At 37.9% G+C, this 27,432-nt stretch overlaps 1 protein-coding gene across 1 annotated transcript in view; it reads left to right on the top strand.

The window, feature by feature from the left end:
• Positions 1 to 25,165, top strand: part of hook1.L (hook microtubule-tethering protein 1 L homeolog) — a 44,265-nt gene extending 19,100 nt beyond the window's left edge. The window contains exons 6-22 of the mRNA XM_018258275.2: positions 87 to 154; positions 2,736 to 2,798; positions 3,225 to 3,308; positions 5,363 to 5,526; positions 6,777 to 6,917; positions 8,995 to 9,196; positions 9,804 to 9,914; positions 13,325 to 13,412; positions 13,739 to 13,793; positions 15,662 to 15,802; positions 17,697 to 17,790; positions 18,345 to 18,379; positions 18,465 to 18,547; positions 19,155 to 19,255; positions 19,956 to 20,057; positions 22,267 to 22,335; positions 22,450 to 25,165. Of these exons, the coding sequence (XP_018113764.1) occupies positions 87 to 154; positions 2,736 to 2,798; positions 3,225 to 3,308; positions 5,363 to 5,526; positions 6,777 to 6,917; positions 8,995 to 9,196; positions 9,804 to 9,914; positions 13,325 to 13,412; positions 13,739 to 13,793; positions 15,662 to 15,802; positions 17,697 to 17,790; positions 18,345 to 18,379; positions 18,465 to 18,547; positions 19,155 to 19,255; positions 19,956 to 20,057; positions 22,267 to 22,335; positions 22,450 to 22,614 (1,766 nt within the window). The 3' untranslated portion in view covers positions 22,615 to 25,165. The remainder of the gene's footprint in view (positions 1 to 86; positions 155 to 2,735; positions 2,799 to 3,224; positions 3,309 to 5,362; positions 5,527 to 6,776; positions 6,918 to 8,994; positions 9,197 to 9,803; positions 9,915 to 13,324; positions 13,413 to 13,738; positions 13,794 to 15,661; positions 15,803 to 17,696; positions 17,791 to 18,344; positions 18,380 to 18,464; positions 18,548 to 19,154; positions 19,256 to 19,955; positions 20,058 to 22,266; positions 22,336 to 22,449) is intronic.
• Positions 25,166 to 27,432: the final 2,267 nt, after the last annotated feature.

The raw sequence follows: 27,432 nt of genomic DNA, 5'->3' as shown, positions 1-27,432 counted from the left end.
CGTTGTAAATTAAAAATGCTGAAAAAAAGTATAAAGGAACTGTATTTATTCTATAGTTTGTCATAAATTAGCTTTTTTTCTTTCAGAACACATTCAGGTCATTATGACACTGGAAGAGTCAGTTCAGCATGTTGTCATGACTGCTATTCAAGAGGTAAGAATGCGATAAAAAATAAAAATAGATAACTGAAGATATCAGTGCAGATAAAAAATGATTCAGCTTCTTTATGCCACACACATCGGTTATATGACATCAGTACTCAGATGATTTCATTTGATCTTTTACCTTAACTAAGGACATCATGTTATGGAGGAATGTCGCACAGTACAACCTAAACTCTTGAGAATGAACATGTGTCTAGTTATACACTGCATGTTCATTAAAGGACACAGCCAAATTTACTATGGGGGGGGGGTGCCAAAAAAGTTGTGCAGTAAAATCCAAATATTTTAACTTGTCCTTTTTAAGAATTTTTTCTCTGAGTAAAGTAATTTACATCCAACAGCTGTCCCTGAATTAAGTATATGTTTTCATAGGTATTGTTGTCTGTTATTTAAATGGGCTGTAAAGCCTTTGAAAGAAATTGTAATTCTTAGCAAGTTTCCCATATACAATAATTTATTATCAAGGTTTCCAGATGTATATCATGCAGAAAAGGCATTAGAAACTGCAAAATGCTTAAATGCAAATTAGTGCACAAAATAAAAAATTTGAATATTAATGGTGACAATTGGTTTAATTATATAGAATATTAAACACAGAAACCGTGTTTTTCAATGTCTGGCTTTCCCTGTGCTAATGGTATAGCTGATATTTAAGCACCAGGAATATTGCTTCAGATTTTCAGATGTCATAACATACATTGTAGTGCAGATGGTAAATTGCAGAGCTCCCTTCCCCCACACTTCTATTTTATAGGGTGTCAATGCTTTGGAGATACCTCTCTAATTATTTATATAATCTTTATGAATCTGCTGCTGCCAACCCTTGTCAGTTTGAATAGATAAGTGTCAGTTCTTTCCCTGACATAGTTATTAAATGGTGTAACTGTATCAGAGAAGGTGGGAAAACATACAGCAGGCAGAATAACTGCTAATAAGTTTTTATTTTATGTCCACACGACATGTTTCAGGCTGCAAAGGCCCTTTCTCAAGTGTGTGACGCCTTCTCTGATACAGTTACATGATTTATGGATATCAGGACGGAGCAGGGGAATTACATACTAACAGCCTTCTAATCAAAGATTAACAAATGACGGTGTGCACCTTCCACTGGATCAAGTTATTAAAGGACCAGTAACATCAAATTTTTTTTTACAAAATTCGTTAGTATACATCGAAAAAAAACACCAACACAAATTAAACTTTAAAATAGCAAAGCCTTTATTAAGAAATAACTTACCGAAACTCCACATCCGGTCCTCTTCAGAAAAGGCGACACGGCGACCATCCATCCTGCGGAGCTTGATTTCTTCTCCTAGCTTTTGTAGTGACAGCATGTGAAGGAGTCCGATTTACAGCTTTGCCGGCAGAACTGGTGCTTTTTGACTCAATGGACGCGCTGCCCTCCTCTCCCTTGCTACACATCATGCGGACTCGGGCAGGCGAATCGCTTCTCCCCGGTGTGGGTTAGCAGGATCCTCTGCAGCTCGTCCCAGTGTGTGAATCTGTTGCCCGCAGAAAAACCAGTTGCAGACAAGGGCCGCTTCCCGGTGTAGCAGCGCAGGTGCACTTTTAGATGCGACTGAAGTGTCGAGTCCTGCTGCACTATAGTCCGTATCCCAAGGCTGCTGGGACAGCCACAAAGGGATCCGGAGGAGCTGGTAGCCGGGGGACAGTCCGGACACGGCAAGTTCTTTCCCTCCTGCCCTTTCCTCCAACAGCAATGGGGCACCAGGCCACAGGTATGGACAGGTATTGGGGCAGCTTTCTAGGGAAGAACCGGACCGCGCCAGCGAGCCAGTGTACCCCGAGATGTCTGTGCAACAGGTCCGTCTGCGCTCCTTCCACACCTGGCCACGGGAGCCCTGAGGAACTGACTGGAGCCGGCTTCTTCTACACCGGTGCTCTGCAGGGCTCCCTCCACTCCCAACTGGCACGGACTATAGTGCAGCAGGACTGGGACACTTCAGTCGCATCTAAAAGTGCACCTGCGCTGCTACACCGGGAAGCGGCCCTTGTCTGCAACTGGTTTTTCTGCGGGCAACTGATTCACACACTGGGACGAGCTGCAGAGGATCCTGCAAACCCACACCGGGGAGAAGCGATTCGCCTGCCCGAGTCCACATGATGTGTAGCAAGGGAGAGGAGGGCAGCGCGTCCATTGAGTCAAAAAGCACCAGTTCTGCCGGCAAAGCTGTAAATCGGATTCCTTCACATGTTGTCACTACAAAAGCCAGGAGAAGAAATCAAGCGCCGCAGGATGGATGGTCGCCGTGTCGCCTTTTCTGAAGAGGGCCGGATTTGGAGTTTCGGTAAGTTATTTCTTAATAAAGGCTTTGCTTTTTTAAAGTTTAATTTGTGTTGGTGTTTTTTTTCGATGTATACTAACGAATTTTGTAAAAAAAATTTTTATGTTACTGGTCCTTTAAATGGTGTTAACAGCATAGAGGCAATTTAGGTGGCATATATATTCGTTAGTTCACACCTTGATAAATATTTTATTAAAAATACCATATAAGAATGGCAGACTTTCACTATGGCACAGCATTACATCGTATCAATTTTTTTTACAGTTGATGAGTAAGGAAACTTTGGATTATTCTACAGCTGATCTATCAGGAGACATGGAAAGCCAGGTATGTAATGGAAAAGTCAAATTTCATATGTCATATCCATGCCAAATCGTGCAATAAAGCTACTATTTTACACAATTAAAACAATGAAAGTAACATCTTGCCTTACTTTTAGAGCCACCTTTGTAAAATCATAGGAAGGGCGTAAAACAGCAAGAAGTAGACTAAAGAATAGGGATTCATCCAAGAGCATGAATAATGGAAATGAACAACCCCTTGCGATTTACAGTTTTTCAGTCATGTTGCATTTGTAGCTGGCATAGGTACCATGTTGTCACTTTTGTACATAAACTCTTAGAGCTATATGAAATAACCTTAGAGACATTTTAGTATTTCTACACTACCAAACGACTCTGCTAAGAAATGTTTTCCCACTAAAAAATATTTTAAATGTTTATGATTGTGTTTATCTTCATTGTCACCTGTAAGCTAAGGAGGACAATTGATGCACTACATGAAGCCCAAGCAGAAAAAGAAGAGCTACAACAACGTTACGAAGAGCTTGACTTACAGGTAAGCTACTCTAGTCCAATGAAAAAATGTTGTATAGCGCTAGAAAATGGAATTAATTTTCTCTCCAACATTTATGGAAAGTAAGATTTTCTATATAAAATCCCTACAACTGGAACATTGTAAAAACAAAATATTAGTAGACTGTAATAATGCTTTCATATTTTAATCAAAGTAGGATAAGCGCACTAAGAGGTGCAAAATCTCACCCTCTTAGTGCTGAGTTAAGCACATGCACCTACCTACCTCTCTGTGTCCACACTCAAATATACTTCAATAGGGTGCTTGATCAAATATGGATCAATATCAGCATGCATATCTTATGAATAAAATGTTCTTGTATTGTCAAACACTGTGCATTGATTGATTGAATATATATATATATATATATATATATATATATATATATATATATATATATATATATATATATATATATATAGTATAAATAGAAGCTTTAGTAAAAGCTCGTTTATAAAAGTTAGTTGTAAAATGTTTGGATAGTTGTGTAACATACATTTTGATGTTCTATTCCTGTCCCTTAGTTAATGAATGACTAAGAAATCAGGCATTGTGATCATATTGACCAATTTTGCTGGCCTTGCTCACGTTTTATGCAAGAATAACCACTCCTTATTTGTCAACCTTGACATAGACCATGATTTTAGTAGTTATGCTCCATTATACGTTTTTTCTACCTGTGATCAATTGCATAACATTTGTAATCGTTCTGCACCAGTAATAAGTATAAGTGAATTGAACTTTTATCTTATGTTGGCCTCAAAGCCCTGACCTCGACCTTGTACTTTGTCAACATTTTATTACATTTTTACTCGTTACCTGCCTGCCATACAGAAGTGTATCTTCTGCTTTCAAAAGATGGTTTTAAGAGTGTAAGAGTATCATATATTTGTGTTGTAGAAGCAACATTTAAGGTTCCCCTGAGCACAGGTGTATGGGATATGTTTTTAAGCAGGGTGATGGCAGCACCGGCACTGGAGACAGGATGTCCTGTCTTCAGCATGGGAGACAAAATATTAGGAAGGTATCTTCCTACTGCCATTAATGTAAATCACCTTTGGGAAAACATATGATTTGCATATGCTTCACGTAGTAGCCTGAAATTGCAAGGCAACTTTTTGGCTTCTACACAATGCATATGTTTTACCACCAGTGATTTATATTAATGCCAGTAGGAAGGTTACTTAATACCCCAAGGTTAGAGAATACCCCAACTCTACAATATCTTTGGTCAGATGCAAGACCATTAGAGTCTGCTTCTTTCTAAGCTGGTGATAATGCTTGAACATTCAAGAACTCATCCAGAACAAGGTGCTTTCCTAAAACAGTCCGGTAGAAACACAATTATATACATGTTACAAGAAATCGACAGGATCATTAAACCAGGCAAAATAAAAGCAACCTTGCTTGTATAAATATAGCAGAAGAGGTTGGAGCTTCAAGCCTCTTCTCATTTAAAGCTGTTAATACAGAAACTGGACACCTTGTATTCATTTTGTGGGCTGGGCATTAAAAGGAGAACTTTAGAAAGGGCTAATCGGTTCAGCTTTAGAATATTTCAGGTTTGTCTGGTTTGCTCTGATACTTAAATTGGAGAGCATCTGATATGTGTTAGAGCTTCTTTTATAAATGCATAGCAATTTTAAATTAATTCCTGACCAATTTACTTGTACGATTTAATTCACCAATGATATTTGCCAAGAATGTGACTGTATGTTAAAACTGTTTTGAGATATAATGTGTGACTGCCTTAGTAACATTCTGGTGTTTGTAATGCACTGAGCTTCTTTAGGGCAGCTTTCACACTACTAAACTGATGTCAGTGTTTGTGCTTGCTGAATGTAGCTTATGCATACTTTTGAAGCATGACTTGGCTACTCCCAAACTTTTATTCTGTGTTACAACTCTAGGACTTTTAAGTACATCTAAAACAGAATATTCTTCTTGATGCATGTTAGATGTAAGTGACAAATTCTGTTAATTTCCATAGATATAATCTGTTTGAATTGAATTCCTTCTTCCGTGCATTCCTATAGGTGGCTGCTCTCCAGGATGAAAGAAACTGTTTAATTGCTGAAAATGAACTTCAGAATGAAAGACTCAACCAGCTGGATACATTAGACGAACCAAGCACTGTGGTGTCAAAGAAATATTCTCAAATGCAAATGCAGTTAGAGCACATGAAAGAAGAAAACTACAGGTAGCTATTTCTAAGGGGAAGGAAAGGGTTAATTACTAGGGCAATTTGTTAGGCACCCCCAGTGAATATTATTGCTTACCATCATACCTCCACCTTTTCACCTGTCCCAGGGATCCCTTGTAGTTTCCGTAAGCTATCCGATTTTGAGTAGAGCAAAATTGGAAATTTTTATGTGCACGTGCATACATCAGGGCTGCTTCAAAAACATTCTCTCTGGTTTCTCCTCTGTTCATCTAGGCCCTAGTTGAACAGAGGAGAAATCAGAGAGAAGGTTTTTGCAGCAGCCCAGATGTATGCACGTGCACATAAAAATTACTAGGCCCTATTCACCTCTTATTAGTCCCCTTCATACCTTCCCTAGATATGAAGCCATTTCCTTTGCTACACATATGCTAAGCCCTGTGCACAAGTAATGTGTTTAATTATAAATTCTTTTCTGCCAACATTTAGGAGTAAAGGAGAAGGAAAGATCTTTTAACTTGGAGGTGCCAAAAGTTAGGCATCCCCAAGTGATCACATGTACTTACCTGAAACCTCCGGGTCAGGGGGAAAACTGCACTGGCCTGGGATTCTTCCAGCGTGCACCACAGAGCAATCGTCTTCTGGCTTCTTCTTTCATCAAATTTCCCTGGGCAGGCGAATGCACAGTAGAACTAAAAAGCCAGAAGACGATTGTTCCGTGGTGATCGCTGTAAGAATTAGGGCTGGTGCAGTTTTCTTCTGATAGGAGCACTGGCCGGGGGTTTCAGTTAAGCAATAACTTGGGGGTGCCTCACTTTTGGCACCCCCAAGTTAAAAGACCTTCTTTAAAGAGTACGCCTGAAAACTTTGGCTATTTATATACATTTTTTGTTTTTATTGATTTCAGAGATATTCGCAATTGATTCAGTTTTAAACTGCTAGGCATGCTTTCATATCCGCACCTTTCTTTGAAAGCCCAGAGTGTCTGCTACCCTAGTTGTCAATGCACTTTTAATGCACTATGTTGAGCCAAAAGCCTAGTGTTTGTAAATGTTTCAGGAACTGATAGTAAGTGAGTGTAGATTACAAAAGTGCTCAGTTAAGAACTCTAAATCTATATGAGTTTAGATCCCTTTTAATCTATCATTTCAATGTAATGGAAGCATGGATACAATTGAAGCATTATCCTTCTTACGATATTTTTGCTTTTACTTATTATTTTGTGTATAATATTTTATTTTGGTTTTCATGACAAAATCTAGTAAACAAACTCAACCTTCCATTTACAGACTTGAAGCAGCAAAAGAGGACTATAGGATTCACTGTGAGGAACTAGAAAAACAGTTGGTTGAAACACAAAATAGAAATGTAGAATTGGCCAGCCTTGCTGAAGAATCAAGGGCTTTGAAAGATGAAATCGATATTCTAAGGTACATGAGGAAAAAATTATTTCACCTTGGTTATGTGTGTATAGTGGAATTTCTCTATTCTTGTGCACAACTTTGAAGACCTTCATCATTACTATTATAGAGATGTGAACCTTTAGGCTGGTCAATAAGTTTATAAAATATGAATGTAAAATATGGCATTTCTAGACATTCATTTTTCAAGTTTAGTACCCCTTTATGAGGTTATTTTTACTACAGGCATTGTACTGTAATAAAAATTGAATAGAGCATTTATTTTTTTGTTTTTTAATTATTTTACATCTTTTGTTTCACAGCTTTCCATATTGGCCATTAACCTGGTATATCTTTGCTAACTAAGATCAGTAACTCAGTAACTATGCATTTTTTGTTTTAGTGACCCTATAAATGACCTAGTAATATAGATCATTTGCACAGTTGCATAGATTTCTTGGCAGCATCTACCAGATATTTAGCTAATCTTTACATGTACTTCACCCCTAATGTAGATGTGTACAGGGGATTTCTGCTTAAGCTTTTTTTTTTCCTGTTCAAATTAATTTATTGTAGTGCTTCTTCTTAGCCTGCCTCTTTTAATATCAGGCAATAATTCTACAAACATTCTTGGCAATAAAGTAGATGAATTCAATTAAATGTCACTCTTTTATAATACCAATATTGGCCTGTGCTTTAAGCAGTCGCATTATTGAAGCAGCACTGTAATTGCATTTGCTCATTCTTTATGGTTAGAAATATAATTGATCTTTGTAACAGACAGTCTAATATCCTGTTCAGGCTTTTACACAGTAGTTTGCAATGCAGTAACATTTATAACTGCTCACAGTAGAAGCAGTTGGTAGCAAATATATTGTGATTTTGTGTGGCAAATTTCCAAGCCTGGGAAAAGCACTATACACTACATATTTTTATACTGGGCAGAAAAGGTACTGTATTTTTACCGGCTAACATGCATGGTTTGATTGACCTCAGGATTTCAGCCTGATCTACCAAGAGACGTATAAATCTCATACAACTTTTAGAATGCCTAAAATAACCTTAATTTTTGTCATTCACATTTGTGTCAGTGCGCAGGGTAATTTGCCTTGAAGGAATAGGTCACCTTCCAAACTATTTTTTTAAACAGTATACCAGAAATAATAATTGTTTTCAATTGTTTTTTAGATCCTTTTTCTTTTTGACCGTTTTTTCTAAAATTAAACTTTAATATTTCTCTGTGTTTCCAGAATTCCTGCTCCGTAATCCAGGGGCAGACCTTGACAGTTTGCTACATTATCTGATATATTTTTCAGCATGGAGTGTAGAATGTTAGCAACTTTTGTATTCGTTATAACAGCTGCCTTTTATAAAACTCGGGGATTACAGCCAGGCCTTGATTTGTGATAAAAAAAGGCCCAGACCTTGGGCAGCACAAATGAAGGGACAGCATGTTGCCCAGCCACATGTAAAGTTTGCTTAAATCCGGAGCACTAGGGACAAGGCACGCAGGAGATTTTGCATGATTTTTTTAATCTACATGCGTCCTGTCTGTACTCTGGATGTAGGAACAAAGGACCATGGGCATGATCCTGTGGGAGGGGAGGGGGCGAAGGAGAAAGTCAGCCTCCAAGCACCCTCAGTAGAAATCCGGCCCTGATTACAGTGGAACTGCACTTTTATATTTTTCCTGGGACTGACAAAAACTTGGGAAAAAGTAAAATCTGGGAAGAAATTAACGCAGCTTACCTGCACCAGATTTACTATAAACAACGTCATATCCAGGAAATGTAATCTCCAGAGACGTAAAACAGGGGTTCCACTGTATTCTCATTACTAACATGACATGACGTTGTTAAAAGCTTTTTTTTCTTTTCCAAATATTTGGCTATATACGGAACAGTGGTGTAACTAGATATTACTGGGCCACATCGCACATTATTTTACAGGCCCCAAAATGTCTATAGGCTAACCTGTTTTACCAATATTTATTTAAAATGTATATAATGGATGCTGGGTCTTTTTCCTCTGTAGCTATGCCCTGATACAGAATTAGATAAGTTGAATTTATACATTAAAATATTATTTTCTCCACGTCGTACATTAGAGCTACTGCAGATAAAGCATCGAAGCTCGAATCAACAGTGGAGACTTATCGTAAGAAACTGGAGGATCTTGCTGATTTGCGCAGACAAGTGAAATCTCTGGAAGATACTAATTTAGTGTACATGCATAATACTGTAAGCTTGGAAGAGGAATTAAAGAAGGCAAATGCTGCTCGTGTGCAGTTAGAAAGTTACAAAAGGCAGGTAAGAATAAAGTTTCTACTATTTGGGTGTTCTCTTGGGGGCTGATTTATCAAAGGCTGAGTGTTGAGAGGTTTTTTACCTCAAAACTCTTATTTATAAAAAAACTGGAACGTCTAGAATTCAAACTGGACCGACCAGAAAACTCGAATCAAACTCAATTTGAAACAAGTTTTTCTCTAAAAAAAAAAAACTCGAATGTCAGGAACTTCTTCTTCAAGTGGGTCAGCGGACCTTTGCCATTGACTTCTACATGAACTCGACAGGTTTTAGGTGGCGACCTATCGAAAGAGAAAGTTACTTCCAGGAAAGAGGGATGATAAATCTCAGATTTAAATTCGAGCTGGTGGTTTTAAATTAGAAGTTGTGAGTTTTGACCAAAAAATCAACTTTAAAATTTTAAATGTTACCATTTTTACCTTAGTTAATCTGCCCCTTGATGTTTTATGCAGTATAAAACATGTTTTATGTTATTTATTGGGTGCCCCAAAATGTCACATGTGCCAAGCTCCTTGCATCTGGCCCTGCAACTTTTGATTTTGTTTTTTATATGGATCGATTCACTAATAGTTTGGAAAAAAAATGCTTTTTATTCTGTTATTTTCAAAAGGTTCAGGAGCTTCATAACAAACTTTCTTTGGAGTCTAAACGAGCAGACACATTGGCTTATGAGATGAAAAGTGTTAAGGAAAAGCAGGAGACGCTGTTAAAGGAAAAGGAGGTAAGAACATATACTGTATTTTTAAATTTTTATATAATGTATTTGATCTTTTTTTCATAATTACAGCAGAACTCCCCATTTTAATTTTTTTTCAGGGGTCCAGAAAGAACTGATATAACATCAGGAAATGCATTATGCATAATACATTTCTGGGACCAATGGTATAAAATGAGGGCAAACTTAAAATTAGGGGATGTAAAATTGATGTTATACAAAACACCCCTTCTATGTGCAGCTGATTATTCACAAAATGGCTTAAAGGGGTAGTTTACCCTTCGGTCAATGTTAGCATGATATAGAATGTCCTGTTTTTAGCATCTTTTCAGTTGGTTTTCATTATTTTTATTTAGCTTTTCAGTTATTTGCCTTCCTCTTCTGTTTTTTTATTTATTTTTTTGCTTTCAAACTTGGGGTCCCTGACAATGGCAACCTTTTTGCTCTGTGTAACTGCCAGTTTATTGGTTTTTGTCAAAGTATAATCCACACTCACTAATGGTATTGTTACTTTTTAATGAAATGATCTCTCAAGTTTTTAATTATTATTAACATGTATTTATATAGCGCCAACATATTGCGTAGCACTGTAAAGTAAATGTGATTATACAACTACATCACATGAATTACATACATAGAATATATGGAGTAACAAACATCACAATCAATACAGGTACAAAAAGGTGAGGAAGGCCCTATGCATAGGCATACAGTCTAAAGGGAAGGGAGTAATACACAAGGTGTGGGAGTGGGCAAGATCGAATTAAGTGGGTGAGAAATGTGGTATTGCGTTTGGTAGTTAAGCAGAGTGAGGGTAGGCTTCTCGAAAGAAGTGCGTTTTCAGAGATTTCTTGAAAGTAGAAAGGTTGGGAGAAAGTCGGACAGACCGTGGGAGAGCGTTCCAGAGGAGGGGTGCAGCCCTTGCAAAGTCTTGAATGCGAGCATGTGAGGAGGTAATGAGAGAAGAGTTGAGTAGCAGGTCAGTAGAGGAGCGTAGTAAGCGAGTGGGTGAGTATATAGAGATGAGTTTAGAGATGTAGGGTGGGGCAGAGTTATGAAGTGCTTTGAAAGTCAGTGTCATTAATTTGAATTTGATTCTGAAAGGTAACGGAAGCCAGTGCAGGGATTGACAGAATGGCGAGGCAGAGGAGGAGCGGTTGCTGAGGTGTATGAGCCTCGCAGCAGTGTTCATTATGGACTGGAGAGGTGACAGTCTCTGGAGGGGGAGGCCAATTAAAAGAGAGTTACAGTAGTCTAGACGCGATATGATGAGAGAGTGAATAAGAATTTTGGCAGCGTCTTGGGTGATAAATGATCGTATTTTGGATATGTTCCTTAGGTGGAAGTGACAAGATTTAATAAGTGACTGGATATGAGGAGTGAATGACAGGGCAGAATCTAGGATAACCCCAAGGCACCGGGCCTGGGGAGAGGGGGTGATAGTGGAATTGTTAACTATGATGGATACTTCGGGGATGCTACTGGTGTTAGTTGGAGGAAAGAGAACCATTTCAGTTTTAGAGAGGTTTAATTTAAGGTAGCGTTGTGACATCCAGGTAGAGATAGCGGACAGGCAGGAGGAGACGCGAGTTAGGAGTTCTGGGTTGAGATCAGGAGATGAGAGATAGATCTGAGTATCGTCAGCATAGAGGTGGTAGTGGAAACCATAAGAATTTATTAATTTGCCAAGGGAGGAAGTATAGAGGGAGAATAGTAATGGTCCCAGGACAGAGCCTTGGGGAACTCCAACAGAAAGAGGTAGGGGAGAAGATGCTACTCCATTGTAGGAGACACTGAAGGAACGATTGGTGATGTAAGAAGAGAACCAAGACAGGGCTGTGTCACGAAGGCCAAGTGACTGGAGGGACTGGAGGAGGAGAGGGTGATCTACAGTGTCAAATGCGGCTGAGAGGTCAAGCAGTATTAGTAGTGAGAAGTGATTGTTGGCTTTAGCGGTTAAAAGGTCATTAGTCAGTCGAGTCAGGGCAGTTTCCGTGGAGTGTTGTGGCTTAAAACCAGATTGTAGGGGGTCCAGCAGGTTATTGTCAGAGAGGAATGAGGTAAGTCGGTTGTAGACTAGGCGCTCAAGTAGTTTAGAGATGAAAGGTAGCAGAGAGATAGGTCGGAGGTTGTCAAGATTGGAGGGATCAAGAGAGGGTTTTTTCAGGATGGGGGTGACAAGAGCATGTTTTAGTTGAGAAGGAAACAGTCCAGTTGAGAGGGAAAGATTAAATAGGTGAGTTAAGGCTTTGATTAGACACGGATTGGTATTGCGGAGAAGTTTTGAGGGAATTGGATCAAGCGGGCAGGTGGTAAGGTGAGAAGAGGCCAGAAGCTTTGAGACTTCCTCATCAGTGACAGGGGTGAAGGAGCACAGGAGGGACTGGGGAGTGTGGAGGGAGGGTGGTGGAAGTCTAGGGGGGTTGAGTAGTGTAATGTCCCTTCTGATAGTGTCAATTTTGTTTTTGAAGTGCTCAGCAATATCTTGAGCAGAGACAGATGTGCATGGAGGGGGTGGAGAAGGGGAAAGGAGAGTGTTAAAGGTGGAGAAAAGTTGTGCTGGTTTTTTAGAAAGGGAGTTAATGAGTGAAGTAAAGTATGTTTGTTTGGCTTGGAAGAGGCTGGTGTTAAAGGAGCGCAGGGCAGATTTGTAGCTCCAAAAGTCTGATTCTGAACGGGATTTGCGCCAGCGACGCTCAAGTGCACGTGAGTGTCTTTGGAGCGCTTTTGTATGAGCAGTATGCCAAGGTTGAAGTGGTTTGGGTCTAGAACGTTTAGTTTTTAAAGGAGCAAGCTCATTTAGGGCAGTGGTGAGAGTACTATAGTAGACAGAGGTAGCCACATTAGGACATGAGATGGCTGAGATATTAGAGTGAAGAGAGTCAAAGGAAGAAGAGAGATGTGACACGTCTATAGCTTGCAAGTCACGGTAGGTACGTGTTTGGGGAATAGCAGGGGGTGAGGAGGGAGTTAGTGAGAGTTGAAATGTGAGCATATTGTGATCAGAGAGGGGAAATGGTGAGTTAGTAAAATTGGTGGTTGAACAGAGTCTGGTAAATATGAGATCCAGAGCATTACCATTGGAGTGAGAGGGGGAGTCTGAGCACAAAGATAAGCCTAGGGAGGAGGTTAGTGAAAGAAGTTTAGAGACAGAAGTAATTCACACCATTAACTGGTAGCTAGATTACGTTGAACACTGGCAGCGAGATAAATTATAATATTTTAAACTGCCAACCTGCTAGACAAAAAGCTAAATAATTTAAAATCCACAAATAAAATTAAAACCAAATGCAACTTGTCTCCAAATAACACTCACTATCTGAGATATCATGCAATGTTCTCATTTAAATGTGCACTACCGCTTTAATGACTGCAGCCCAAAGCAGTTGTATTAATATTTCAAATCTGTTTTTCAGAGGCTTTTAGTTCAATGCTCAGCTCTAAAGGAGACTAATGAGGAGCTAAGATGTTCCATGATACAACAAGATCATCTCAGTCAGTCTGGTAACTTATATTATTTACATTTTTCGAATATATACCCTTTCACTTTAGGTTGTTTATATTACTCAAACATGAAACACATTTGAAAATATAATTCAAGCTTCTAAGGTCTATTAATAGCCAATCTTTGTTTTAGCGTATTTTTTCCAATTTTATTTGTCTAAACCACCATTGGAGGAGAGTACTACGTGTGAGAGCACCAAGTCAAAGGCTTCTAGTTATGAATATTTTCTTTTAAGCTTCAGTTTGTACTGAGAGAGGCTACTAAATGTTATACTGTATTTAATATATTTAACTTTTTTTTAAATATTTAACCTTCATTCTTTTAGATGGAGTGAAAAACTTTGACAATCTAGCTGCAGAGCTTCTGCCTGCTGAATACCGGTAACTAAAATCATTGTTTTCAAGTAAATGCACCCTTGGGTCATCCGTATGTTCAAGTTTCTGTTTTCATTGAAGGAATATGTATTTTCTATTATCTACTGTCCTGAATATGGAGGCAGCTAACAAGAATAAGGGGCTTATTTATTATGCTGTGTAAAACAGTGATGATAAACATCACTGGTAATGTTGCCCATAGCAACCAATCCACAATTTGATTTCAACAGTTGCCTACGAAAGCAAAGATCTGACTGGTTGCTATGGGCATAATCACTGGCGATGTTTCTCTCCACTGTTTCACATAGCGTGATAAATAGGCCCCTAAGTGTAGTTCCAATGCCGGTCATACACTGTAAGATCAGCTTATGTGGCAGGTCACCAAATGAGCAGATATTTACCCAATTGGGGCATCAACAGACTGAGCCCAATGGGACAATCTCTCTGGCCAAAGATCAGATCATTTGAATTCGGCCAAACCCAAGTGCCTAGCTATACCGAATCGTAACCCTAACAAAGAATAAAAATTGTCTTTTGGCTGTACAATACAGGTGTGTGTGTGTGTGTTTTTTAAAGCAATCCAAGCATTCATTTGTATATGCACAATAGGGTTTGGATTCAGTTCAGGATTTAAATAAATCATGGGTGAAGGATTTGTACTTTGGCCCATTCCCAAAAAAAGAGCATTCGGTGTATCCCTAGTTTTTTGTTGCAGTGGCTATACACTTCAGTCACTGTAGTAGGCTTAAACATGGCATGCATGTAAGTAAGCTTTATGTATATGTTTTTTTGGAACTAAAAATGTATCATTAAATGGAAGTTTATTTTTTTTTCTTTACCCTAAAGTATGCAACCTGTCTTTGTCTGACCTTCTAGTTTACCAGGTTCAAATCCCAGATACTGACTCATCCACATGTTTGCACACTCAGAACAAAAACAATTTGGCAAAAAAAGGTGGTTTGAAAGTCAAGTTTTACTATTTGTTCAGAAAAACATTTAATACAGACAATGCCTTACAATATGGCATAATTTTCACAATGTTTAAAAGTAAGTATCAACCACCCATTAGTTATATACAGCAAGGGAGCGGATACACCTACCAGAAAAATGAGAATGGCCCCAACGTTTCGGCACCAAGGCCTTTGTCAAGGGGATTCTCTTGAGAATCTCATTTTTCTGGTAGGTGTATCCGCTCCCTTGCTGTTTTCTTTCTCGCTGTATATAACTAATGGGTGGTTGATACTTACTTTTAAACATTGTGAAAATTATGCCATATTGTAAGGCATTGTCTGTATTAAATGTTTTTCTGAACAAATAGTAAAAATTGACTTTCAAACCACCTTTTTTTGCCAAATTGTTTTTGTTCTGAGTGTGCAAACATGTGGATGAGTCAGTGATGTTGGTTACCTTAGGTAGGGGTAACAATTGTTTTTGCACCTCTAACTAATCTTTGAACTTTTCTGGTGTGTAGTGATGGGCAAATTTATTCGCCAGGCGCGAATTCGCGGCGAATTTGCGCGATTCGCGCCGCGCGAATAAAAATAAATAAATTTGCGAAACGCCCGCGAAAATTCGCGCTAAAATTCGCCGGCGTGAAAATTTTTTTTTCGAAAAACGGGCGCCGGCGTCAAAAACGGGCGCCGGCGTCAAAAACGAGACGCCGGCGCCGTTTCGCGAATTTTTCGCCATTTCGCGCAAAATTCGCGAATTTTTCGGCAAAGCGAAACGGCGCAAATTCGCCCATCACTACTGGTGTGCCCTCCATTCATTATTAATTCAAATCCCAGATACCACAGAGCAACAGTGTCAAATGCCGTTCTCCTATTTACTTGCAAGTTTAAATACTAATGGTTGTCTTCTACTCTGTATAACAGGGAGATGTTTATTAGGCTACAACATGAAAATAAGATGCTGCGTCTACAACAAGAGGGGTCAGAAAATCAAAAAATTACAGATTTGCAGTCCCAGCTGGAAGAAAAGCAGCGCAAGATGAGTGAACTGGAAACAGAAAACAGGTGACATGAAGAGAAGTTACATAACATGTGCAGGATATATAATTCAGAATTGCATAACAGGTGTCAGTTTCCTGGCCAGCCCGGTGTTCTTTTGAGCAGATGAAATTCTCACCCTGCTGAGGGGCCCTTTATGAAAATAAGAAGTAGAATTGCAAAACCACTCCTATAACCTAAAATGGCACATTGATTAAAGTGTTAAAGCAGGAAAAGCAAGTTACTGGGTATTTGCTGCTTAGGGTTTGGGTATAATCACAGGAAATGAAATGAGGAGCTGTGAACACAGTGTTACTAAGGCAATCACACTGCAAGTGTGTGTAGATTAAACTACTAATCACAAGAGAAGAAAAAGAAGAAGTGAAATCAAAACACTGTTAGTCCATAAACACTCACTTCTGTGTGGCGTCTATATAGTATAACTGGCAAAACTGCCTTATATAAAACGTAACCTTTAATAAAATTAGACTAAAAAGAGGAATGCCCACAAATGACAACCCACTTCTAAAAGCCCATTAGGCCGCCGTGCAGGAACAATGTCCTTTTAAAACATTCATTTAAAAACTAGCAGATGGTGGAAACGGTGGTATCTTAATCAGCCAACAAACACGCTTCGCCGGGAGTAGTATTACCCATTGGTTACAGTGCAAACACTACCCGCTCCCACCCTTCCATTTGTGCCCCAAGTTTGCCAGCAAAAACTGCCTGTCTACGTAGGGACAAAGTGGGAGCTAAGCTGCCACCGTCCACTTATGCCGCCCAACGCGTTTCGCTGACTACTTCAGCTTCCTCAGTGGCATAAGTGCACTGTAACCAATGGGTTATACTACTACTACCAGCGAAGAGTGTTTGTTGGCTGATTAAGATACCACCGTTTCCACCATCTGCTGGTTTTTAAATGAATATTTTTTAAGGACAATGGGCTTTTAGCAGTGGGTTGTCATTTGTGGGCATTCCTCTTTTAGCCTAATTTTATTAAAGGTTACGTTTTATATAAGGCAGTTTTGCCAGTTATACTATATAGGCGCCACACTGAACTAGTTTGCTTTGAAGTGAGTGTTTATGGACTAACAGTGTTTTGATTTCACTTTTTTTTCTTCTCTTACGTTTTGGGTCCCTGATTAAGTAGTGTTCAAATTATTTATGCCTAGATCTTACACCATGGGAAAATAAATACAATTAAGGGATCTGTTATTTGGAAACCCATTTTCCAGAAAGCTCTGAATTACAGAAAGGCTGTCACCCATAGACTCCATTTTATGCACATAAGCCATATTTTTAAAATGATATACCTTTTCTCTGTACTAATAAAACAGTACCTTGTACTTGATCCAAACTAAGATATAATTAATCCTTATTGGAAGCAAAACCAGCCTATTAGGTTTATTTTATTTTTACGTGATTTTCTAGTACACTTAAGGTATGAAGATCCAAATTATGGAAAGATCCATTATCTGGAAGACCCCAGGTCCCAAGCATTCTGGATAACAGATCCCATACCTGGGTACTTGACTTCTGTCTATTTTTTTTATTAACCGTAAATGCCATGTGAAAGGATGAGAGAACACATTAAAGGAAAACTAAAGTTTGGCAGAAATGTTGTAAATTATGTTCAGCCTTTTAGTAATGAATATTTGTGTCTCCAAACTTGCTCCCCGTCTTCTTTTCTGATGATTCCCTGGTATAGTATTCAGTATATAGAATATGGCATTTGTAGCAATATTTATTTTTAAGGTACACGTCTTATGTTTATGTGTATGTTTTGTCATTCATATCAACAACAGGAAGCACAGGGGTATGGTATCAAGCCACTAGTTGAACTACACAGGCATACAGTACAAATTCTATATGTGTTCCTCTAAGCATTCTGTTAAAATGTTATTTCCTTATTGACTCTCAGATTAAACATGGAGCGTGTAGAGGAGCTGCATTTGCAAGTTGGAGATCTGCAGAAGACACTGCAGAATGAAGGGACAGAGGCTGAAACAGCTGGTGTAAGTATCCGTTATGAACAGTAATAGTGCACCATAAGGAATGAAATAATCCATTAAAACCTATGGAAAAGATATGGATTTTAAATATGTGTTTTCTTATTGATTTGAATTTGGGCCATATTTTTAATGAATATGAATGGAACGTATTTTATTATATTCATGTCTGTTAAGATTCACTCAAATTGTATTATTTCATCCTACTTTTTTAATTTCTCAAACACTATGAGAAAAGTAATATACATGATTGGTTGTGATTAAGCCTGATGTTACCTATTTTTAATTTTTAGTTTGACTTAAATTAGCCAAACTAAAAAAAAAAAACATGACTTTTTCATATTTTACTGTGCAATGCTGCTCATAACGATAAACATGATTGTGAACAGCATTACTTTTAAGATTATATATGTTCTACACAAACTTATTTGTGCATGTCTAATTAACCATTTAAATTAAAGGGATTTTAAAATTAGCAGGATGCCGGTGCCACAGATTCTACAATTGTGCTCTTTAGTCTGCAGTATTATGGCATTAATACCACTTACTTTTATTTGCAGTCAAGCACATTGAAAAAAACAATTGAAGCTCGGATGTAAGTAAGACGTTTTGCTTTCTAAACAAACATTTGTTTTTGTAGTAATGTAACTGACAAGGGCTGACCTATTATTGCCCCACAGGGAAAAACTGAAGGAAGTACATGAAGCTATTGAGACCAAAAAGGAACTTCTTGCGGATCTGCAACCAGATGCAAATCAGAACAGTAAGTTGCCTATACTCACAAGCGACAACAGCCTTCTAGTGCTACTCTGAACAAGGCTCAATTCTATTTGCAAGTGGATTATTGGTTTCACACGAGTGTTGCTGCTACTATAGACTTCTGTGGGCATTGTGCAGAGTGATATTTGTGTAAGTGAACGTTTTCCAAGAGCTTAACAATTAGTACTATAAAATGGGGCAGGAATTTGGCTGCCTGCAGAAGTAAATGTATTCATATTTAACAGAATAGGGTTGTTTGAGTATAACTTTCTGATTACTGCCTGAAGCTCAGGTGATTTGGCTCTCCTTAGGCTAATGTCTGACACAACAGATCCGCTCTTACCATTCTTGCTGTACGGATACATTGCAATGGCCTGGGTGCAGGCAGACGTTGTGGATTTCGGTGCGAAAATGGAAGCCTTGCTTTTTGCCACTGAAATCCGCCACATTTGCCTGCACCCATGTAGTTGGATGAAGGCACATCAAGTAGTGTATGTAGGAGCAGATTCTCGCCCTGCATTTCTAATCTGATGTGGCATGTGTTGAGATTTATTTTGACATGTGAGAAAAGAATAAAGTGAACTGAGTGTATTTTGTGTTTCTCTCGATAGCTCAAAGGATCGAAGAATTAGAGGCAGCACTGCGCAAGAAAGATGAGGACATGAAAGCAATGGAAGATCGATACAAGGTTTATCTGGAGAAGGCAAAGAATGTAAGTGTGGTGTTAAGTGTAGTTAGTGCAGAATGGTTGTGCATGGATGCTGAGGCCCATCAGGCAAGTGACTGGGGTAAATTACTACTCAGAAGGCCTGTATAATTGCAATAAAAAACAAAAAAAGTTAAAATGTAAATGCATATGGGTCTAAAATAGCACGTTTTGGCATTTAGAGCTTTCCAGGTACACGTAACTTAGAGGAATGTCCACCCATTGTGTCTAGAAAGCTGGAAAAGCTCTAAATGCCAAAACGTGCTATTTTAGACCCATATGCATTTACATTTTGACTTTTTTTTGTTTTTTTGTCTAGGGGAACTAGCTAGCCCAGATTTTTGACATAAGAGCCACCTAACCAGTGGGGTAATAAGATATTACTGGGCACCAAAGCAAATAATGTTTCAGGCCATCAAAATGTCTAGAGCTTGACCAGTTTTGCCAATTTTTATTGAAATTCTATATAAATTAGGGCCTTGTGGGGCCCTAACCCTACTGGGCCCCCCTGCAGCCGCAGGGTCTGCTTTCTCTGTAGTTACACCCCTGAACCTTGTTAAGCTGCACACACACTATTGCTGCTTTGTTAATCACTGGCATATTCTTGTACTTACCACTTGTTCTGTACTGGGCACATTGAAGCCCTTTGCAACTTGTTGCTACACTTTACTTACTGACTGATAGCTCTTCCATTTTTTTCTCTAAGGTGATAAGAACTTTAGATCCAAAATTAAACCCGGCCTCAGCGGAAATAATGCTACTAAGAAAGCAGTTAACTGAAAAAGACAAAAAAATTGAGTTATTAGAGGTAAGTGCTATTTATTAAAGGGGAACTATTATGACATTTTTCTTAACCTTTAAAATTCCCTTAAACAAACTAATTTTCTAATCTATTCAGTTTCCTACCTTTTTGAAAATACAACTTTAAATATCGTCTACCTCAAAGCACATTTTCTCTCTGCTCCTCCTCTGCAATCTCTATGGTGATTCTCTGCCATCTCTCTGAAAATGCTGAGGAAGTGGGGTATTAAATCTGACCCTCTAGAAAGACCATTTAAAATGAAGTGCTAAGGGCACAGTTCTGTTTTCTTATCACTAAATGGGAAAATGTCAAGTATTCCAATAGTAAAAGGCTGTCTAAAATATGTGTGGATATTACTTGGCTGTGTTTTCAGGGCAAGCTTTTTGTTAAGTGCAGTCTCCTTTATCTAAATGTGTTTCCATGTGGGTGATTTAGTGTTCTGAGTGTCTTTGTTTTCTCTATTTGTATCATTTTAATAAAGATAAAATCCCTCCCTCCTAACTTTGCTTCTGACCCAGCAAAGTGCTTAAAGAGGTTGTTCACCTTTGAGTTAACTTTTAGTATGATGCAGGGATTGATATTCTGAGACAATTTGCAATTGGTTTTCATGTTTTATTACTTGCGTTTTTTGTTATTTAGCTTTTTATTGAGCAGCTCTCCAGATTGCAGTTTCAGCAATCTGGTTGCTAGGGTCCAAATTATCCTAACAACTATGCATTGATTTTAATAAAAGACTGGAATATGAATCAGAGAGACTTGAATAGAAAGATGATTAATAAATATGTTCTTTAGATGGGTCAGTGACCCCCATTGAAAGCTAGAAAAAGTCAGAAGAAAAAGGCAAATAATTCAAAAACTATAAATAATTGAAGAATCAATTGTAGAGTTGATTAGAATAAGGCACTCTATAACATACTAAATGTTAACTTAAAGGTATACTACCCCTTTAAACGGGTAATACACTTCAAATTATCTTTTAGTGCTGTAGGCAGCGATATTCTGAAACATTTTACAGTTGGTCTTCATTTTTTGTCGTGTTTGAATGATTTAGCTTTTTCTTTAGCAGTTCTCTGGTTTGGAGTTTCATCCACTATCTGGTTGTGGGGGTCCAGTTTACTCTAGCAACCAGGCAGATGTATGAATGCCTGAATTGAAAAGAATGAATAAAAAGTAACAATATCAATATTCAAAGAGCAATACGTTTATGGCTGTTGGGGTCAGCCCCCTATTATTCAAAAGCTGGAAAGATGCAAAAGAGTAAACCAAATAACTAAAAGCAATGAAAACAATATGTTGCTAAGAATAGGCCATTCTCTAACATACTAAAAGTTAACTTCAAGGTAAACTTCCCCTTTATTCTTTGTTTTAGCACTTGGCTCCTCTGTAATGTCTTAAAAATTCAGTCGCTCCTTACTTTTTTTTTTTTTTTTGAATGAGGGGACCTTTTGTTAATAAATATGTATTTAAAAAAAATAAAGCTTTGTAATACAGGTATGGGATCCGTTATCCGGAAACCCGTTATCCAGAAAGTTCAAATTATTCAAAGGCCGTCTCCATTTTATCCAATTAATCCAAATTTTTTAAAAACTATTTCCTTTTTCTCAGTAATAATAAAACAGTGCCTTGTACTTGATCCCAACTAAGATACTTGTTCTTTATTAGAAGCAAACCCATTGTTTTAATGTTTACATGATTTTCTAGTAGAATGAAGGTATGAAGATACAAATTAAAGGTCCAGTAATATAAAAACATTTTTTTAAAAAAATTTGTTTCTACATAATGAAAAAAAACACCAAGACACATTTAACTTTAAATTTGCAAAGTCTTTATTAAGAAATAACTGATTCTTTGCTTACGCTCCTCTTCAGAAAAGGCAACAGGGCAATGATCCATCGTGCGGCGCTCGATTTCTCCTCCCTACTATCTCCTATAGAAGTAGGGAGGAGAAATAGAGCGCCGCACGATGGATCATCGCCTTGTCACCGTTTCTGAAGGAGCGCAAGCGAAGAACCGGTAAGTTAATAAAGACTTTGCAAAAAATTAATTTTGTTACTAGTCCTTTAAGGAAAGATCGTTATTCGGAAAACCCCAGGTCTTGAGCATTCTGAATAACAGGTCCCATACCTGTAATATAAAGATATATAAACCCACAAAAGTAAGGGTGTTTCTTTTTTTAAGAATGGATTTGTCACAATGCTTTTTGTTTTCTGTCTAGAGTGAAGGTCAGCAAGCGAAACTGAGAGAATACGAGGAAAGACTAATCGTCACTGCTTGGTATAATAAGGTAATGGAATAGGAATTTGCTATGTGATCAGTGTTTGCCTTCTACCCAGTCTACACGACTTCACGCATTATGGGATAAAGACGTCACCATTGAAATATTTTTGGTTTTTTTCAGAGTTTAGTGCATCAAAAGCTGGCCATGGAGTCAAGGTTATCAGGAAGAAGAGGAATGGATTGTGAGGCTGGTTCCTCCGGCAGGTCTTTCCTTGCTCAGCAACGCAATGTGACCAATGCCAGGAGAACTATAGCTGTGACTGTACATCCTACTGCATCTAACTAAAGGGAAGAATATATATATATATATATATATATATACATACACACACTCAAGTGCACTTACTAGGATTTCTAGCTTCTCTTTCTTACCATGAAATAACGTGATGCAGGACATCAGCTAGTTATGTCCACATTCTGCGAATTGACGTGTTATTTTTCTATTTTTTTCATGCAATATAATACACTGTTTTTAAGAATCTGCTGACAAAGTGAGAGGAGGGTATGTTTTATTGGACAATACTTTAAATTACTAAAGTAATGTGTGTGTATATATCTATGCCTTGAGGTGTGTTCTATAGTAAGATACTGGCAAAGAAATCTATTTCATTATTTGTGTTTGCCAATCAAGAAAAGTGTTACAGAAATGTTCTGTAATATAGTTATTATGAGTAATTAGCTGATTTGGGCTGATGTTTTTTTGGTCATACAAATGTTTTTGTATGTATTTTTTTTTGTTTCTGCAGCTACAAAATAAGCTTTTTGTTTATCAGATTACACAGTATAGAAAGCCAGTACTTTGCCTAAAATAAATGTATTAACATTAAAATAGTGTTAAAATAACAGGGGACGATGCATTTGGATCCCCCCATGCCATCTTAGCTGCTTATTGAAATTCTGTGCATGAAAGGTATGCAGTCATTTCTCCAAATGCAATAATCCCTCAACCTCAACCTGCATCTATAAAAATACATTTTCTTAATATGGTTTTCACTCATTAAGCACTGGACGTGTCCTGTTCTCATTTACTGGCAGATTTACTTAAGGGCTAGCATTAATTCCCTAGTGTTATCAGCAATTTACTAACGGGCACAGGCACCAATTTGCTAGCGGTCATTCGCACTCTATCGCCTGACGATTTTCGCTTTGGCGAATGGACGTAACTCCACAAATTCATTGAAATGCGGATTTTACTGAACGTTACCTCTTTCTCCAGACTTTCCTTTGCCAGCTCAGACCAGGCGAAGTCCTTTGCAGTGCATAGATTGTCCTCAGTCTTCTGTTACATCATATTCTGAGTATAAAATGCATCAAAGTCCAAAAAACGCTGGCGTCTTTTCCTTTTTTCAGAGTGATAGCCTGTAAAAGTCCTAAAAACCGGTTTCCTCCATACATTTCCTAACATATGGCACATAAACTATACAGTGGGCTCATGTGTAGGGCATTATAACAACTCTATTTTCTTTATTAAGGTTCCCTGGGATTGTGTAATGTAATGTGTTTGATGCAACATATAGCATAAAGACGTCCAGCGACCTCTATCGAATGTGCACTAGGCAGAAATGAACGCTAGCGCAACTTCACTTTGAATTGCTCGCATTGCCTAAGGATGAAACTCTGCATGTTCATGAATTAGCGTTGTCTGGGCAGATTTCCGCCTGGCGATGTGTTGCGATAGTTGTGAAGCGGATGCTGCCCAATTTTCGCCGGTTAGTAAATCTTCCCCCTGGGCTGCTGCATTTATGTATATAAACACTTGGAGGGCTATTTATCAAAATTCTAATATGTGAGGTTTTAAAGGTCTTTTCTACTTGAATTAAAACTCAAATGTTTGCTCATTTATTAAAAAATTTGAACGAAAAAACTTGATTGAATACAATCATGGAAAAAACTAAAATGCCTCAAATTTGTTGAGTTTACAAGCTCAAAAAAACTTGAAAAAATGTCTAATTAAAAAATGGTTTAAATTTTGCCTGTATCAAACATTCAAATTTTTGAAAACATAACTTGAATTTGTGAGTTTTTGTGCAAAAAAAAAAAAATTCAAAATCACCCGCTTACTGTAGCGAGCTCTTATCTCACACTTTGATAAATGTGCCCATTTGTGACAATCCAACAAGGCTCTTGTAATCCCCAAACCTATCTTCTGCACATAGTAGGAGATGAACCATACCTGGAAAAATAAGCATCATTTACAGTAAGACAAAGTCATAGAGTAAGTCTAATTATTTACTGACAGTGTGTTTATGGCTTCAGTCGTCTTGTGGCGCTTGCCTAAATGACCCACAAGCTAGAGGGACACCATGTACCACCCACCACTCATGAATACAGGGCTGCCAAACACTGTCAACAATGTATTTATGGGAGGCAGGTTGTTGTGCACTATTTTGTGCCTATGGACACTATGCATGGCCAGGGCTGCACTTACTAAATCAGGCTTTGTGTCTTCTCCATGTATCTGTATGGATTTCCTCCTGCAAACATAACCGGAAGATTAATAGGTGTCTGAAGACATTTGCTAGTTAGAAATGGGTTAACATAGAAATCTGTTTGTGTATGTGACCCTTACATAAGAAAGGAACAGAAATCACACATACAGTAGTGTGTCTGGCCCAGCAGGATGTTTTGTTGATTCTTTTTATTTTTTTTAAATTATCTTCGCTCATGAAACTTGTTTATTTTATTGCTGTCTGTACTCTAGAACATGAATGTGTGTATGAGTTGCAAATACCTGCTGTTTTAAATGTTTTGTCAACAATGTAACTGAAATACCAGATTTTCTCATGATTCTAGTTTTAAACCATAATAGAGTTTAATAAAGTATTATTTTACCTTGAGTGGCGTTTCACTACGCAGCCTTATAAATGCCTCTTTGTAACCCATCCACTTTAGTATGAGTGATACAGTTTGTGGTCTTTTCTTGGGGGGGGGGGGTGCTATTAGATTACGGGGGTCATTTATCAAAGGTCAATAAGGTTTTTATACCTCAAATGAACTCACAACTGGAATGGTATCTTATTTAAGAAAAAACTCCAAAGGAAAGAACTAGATTCTCCGAGTTCGAGTTGCGGAACACAAAAACTCAAATTTCGGCAAAAAAATACTTTAATCATTTCAGTTTTTGGGCAAAACTCTGAAAAAAAACTTGAACATCATGAAGTCTATTATCATCGTCAAATGGTTCAAGGGACCTCTGCCATTGACTCCTACATGATCTCGAGAGGTTTTAGATGGTGTATTTTCGGATTCAAGCTATTTCCAGGGTTGAGGTATAATTAACCTCGAAAAATTCTAGTTTTTTTTTTTTTTTTTTTTAAAAACCCGAAAAATGTTAGTTTTAACTAGGGAAGCACCAAATCCACTATTTTGGATTCAGCTGAATCCTTTGCGAAAGATTTGTCTGAATACCGAATCCGCATATGCAAATTAGGGGTTGGAAGGGGAAAACATTTTTTACTTCCTTGTTTTGTGACAAAAAGTCACGCAATTTCCCTCCCCGCCCCTAATTTGCATATGCAAATTCAGATTTGGTTCAGCCGTGCAGAAGGATTTGTCCTGAATTCGGTTCCCTAGTTGTAACCAAAAAAACCAACTCGACCTTAATAAATCTGCCCCTAATAGTAAGCTTTTCAAAACGACCTGCATTTTTGGCATTAATTTCAGTCCTGTAATAAGATGTATAGCTATTTTAAAAACATATATATTCGACTAAACCACAGAAAAAATATCAAAACACATTTCATATTTTAACAAGGCTGAAAAGGACCGTAACAGTAAGTTTACCCCTGAAAACACTATAACTAAGTACATAGCATGATATCAGGTACTGTATATTAGATAAATATATCCCTTTATTTCAGACTCCAAATTCAGTGGTTTTACAGCATATTTCCCACATCCTTACATATAGTGACTGCTTGCATAATGTTTGGGGGTCTAGCTGACACTAGAAAACAGTATATATTGACAAATTAAAAGTGGGTAAATAGGCCTTTCTGTTTGAAACTAAAACAAATAATTGCATAAAAAAATGCATAAATTCACCCAAATTATCACACAGTGTAACTATCAAACACTCTGAGCATAAACACCTTTTAGGGCAAAAATGCATATTCGCTGATGCACTGCATTGAGTGAATTAAAAGGAAAAGGACTCTTGAATCACAATAAGTAACAAATTCTCAAAGGTCACAATCGGGGGCTGACAACCGTCAGAAGATCAGTGCACAAAAAAAAATTAGGAATAGAAAGAAACCCCGTCTTTGACAATTAATTAGTATCTAGTGATAGGGGTTGAATCTATCACTAGATACTAATTAATTGTCACAGATGGGGTTTCTTTCTATTCCTAATTTTTTTTTGTGCACTGAGTGTAATGACACGGAGTGAGTGTTTGTTCTTGTATGTCTGGTCTGGCATCCATGGAGATAGTAGCACCACAACACTGACTAGATTGTGAGCGGCATCTAGTGATGAGCGAATTTCTCCCGTTTTGCTTCACCAAAAAATTCGCAAAACAAATTATTACACCGGTGGCAATGCCGGTGACAATTCTGACACCAGTGACAATTCAGACGCACGTTAAAGTCAATGGGTGTCTATTAATTATCGCCGGCGTTGGAATTGTCGCTGGTGTCAAAAAGAAAAATTGAGGCGAATTTTCCTTCTAAACGTATATCCTTTCACTGTTACAAAGTTCTGGTAGTTAATAAAAACTCACATAGCTTTGAAACTGAAAGAAACAAATCATTATTGTTAATTGCAGAAGTGCTAAGATAAGAAAAGCACAAATATTTGCCCCTTTGCAAGTGCAAGGGGCCGGGTACAGCAATGCAATGGATGGACACATCTAAACAATTTTATGCTCTTCTATCCTAAGCATAAATAGATGACCCATATTATGAACCCCTAACTGCATTTTCACAAGCATGGTCTGTATCACATGATCTAGTAAGATTGTAGTTTCTCTCTATCAGCTATTGCTTAAAGGAGAAGGAAAGGTTAAAACTAAGTAAGCCTTATCAAAACATTCTACAGAATAAATATAGCATTATAGCTTGCACTACTGTGGTTAATCTATTGGCAATAAAATGCCTCCATTGCT

This window comes from Xenopus laevis, chromosome 4L (assembly GCF_017654675.1).
Source record: "Xenopus laevis strain J_2021 chromosome 4L, Xenopus_laevis_v10.1, whole genome shotgun sequence".
NCBI classification, from domain to species: Eukaryota; Metazoa; Chordata; class Amphibia; order Anura; family Pipidae; genus Xenopus; species Xenopus laevis.
The sequence above is the reverse complement of the archived record's forward strand: the minus strand, read 5'-3'. Positions and strand labels throughout refer to the sequence as shown.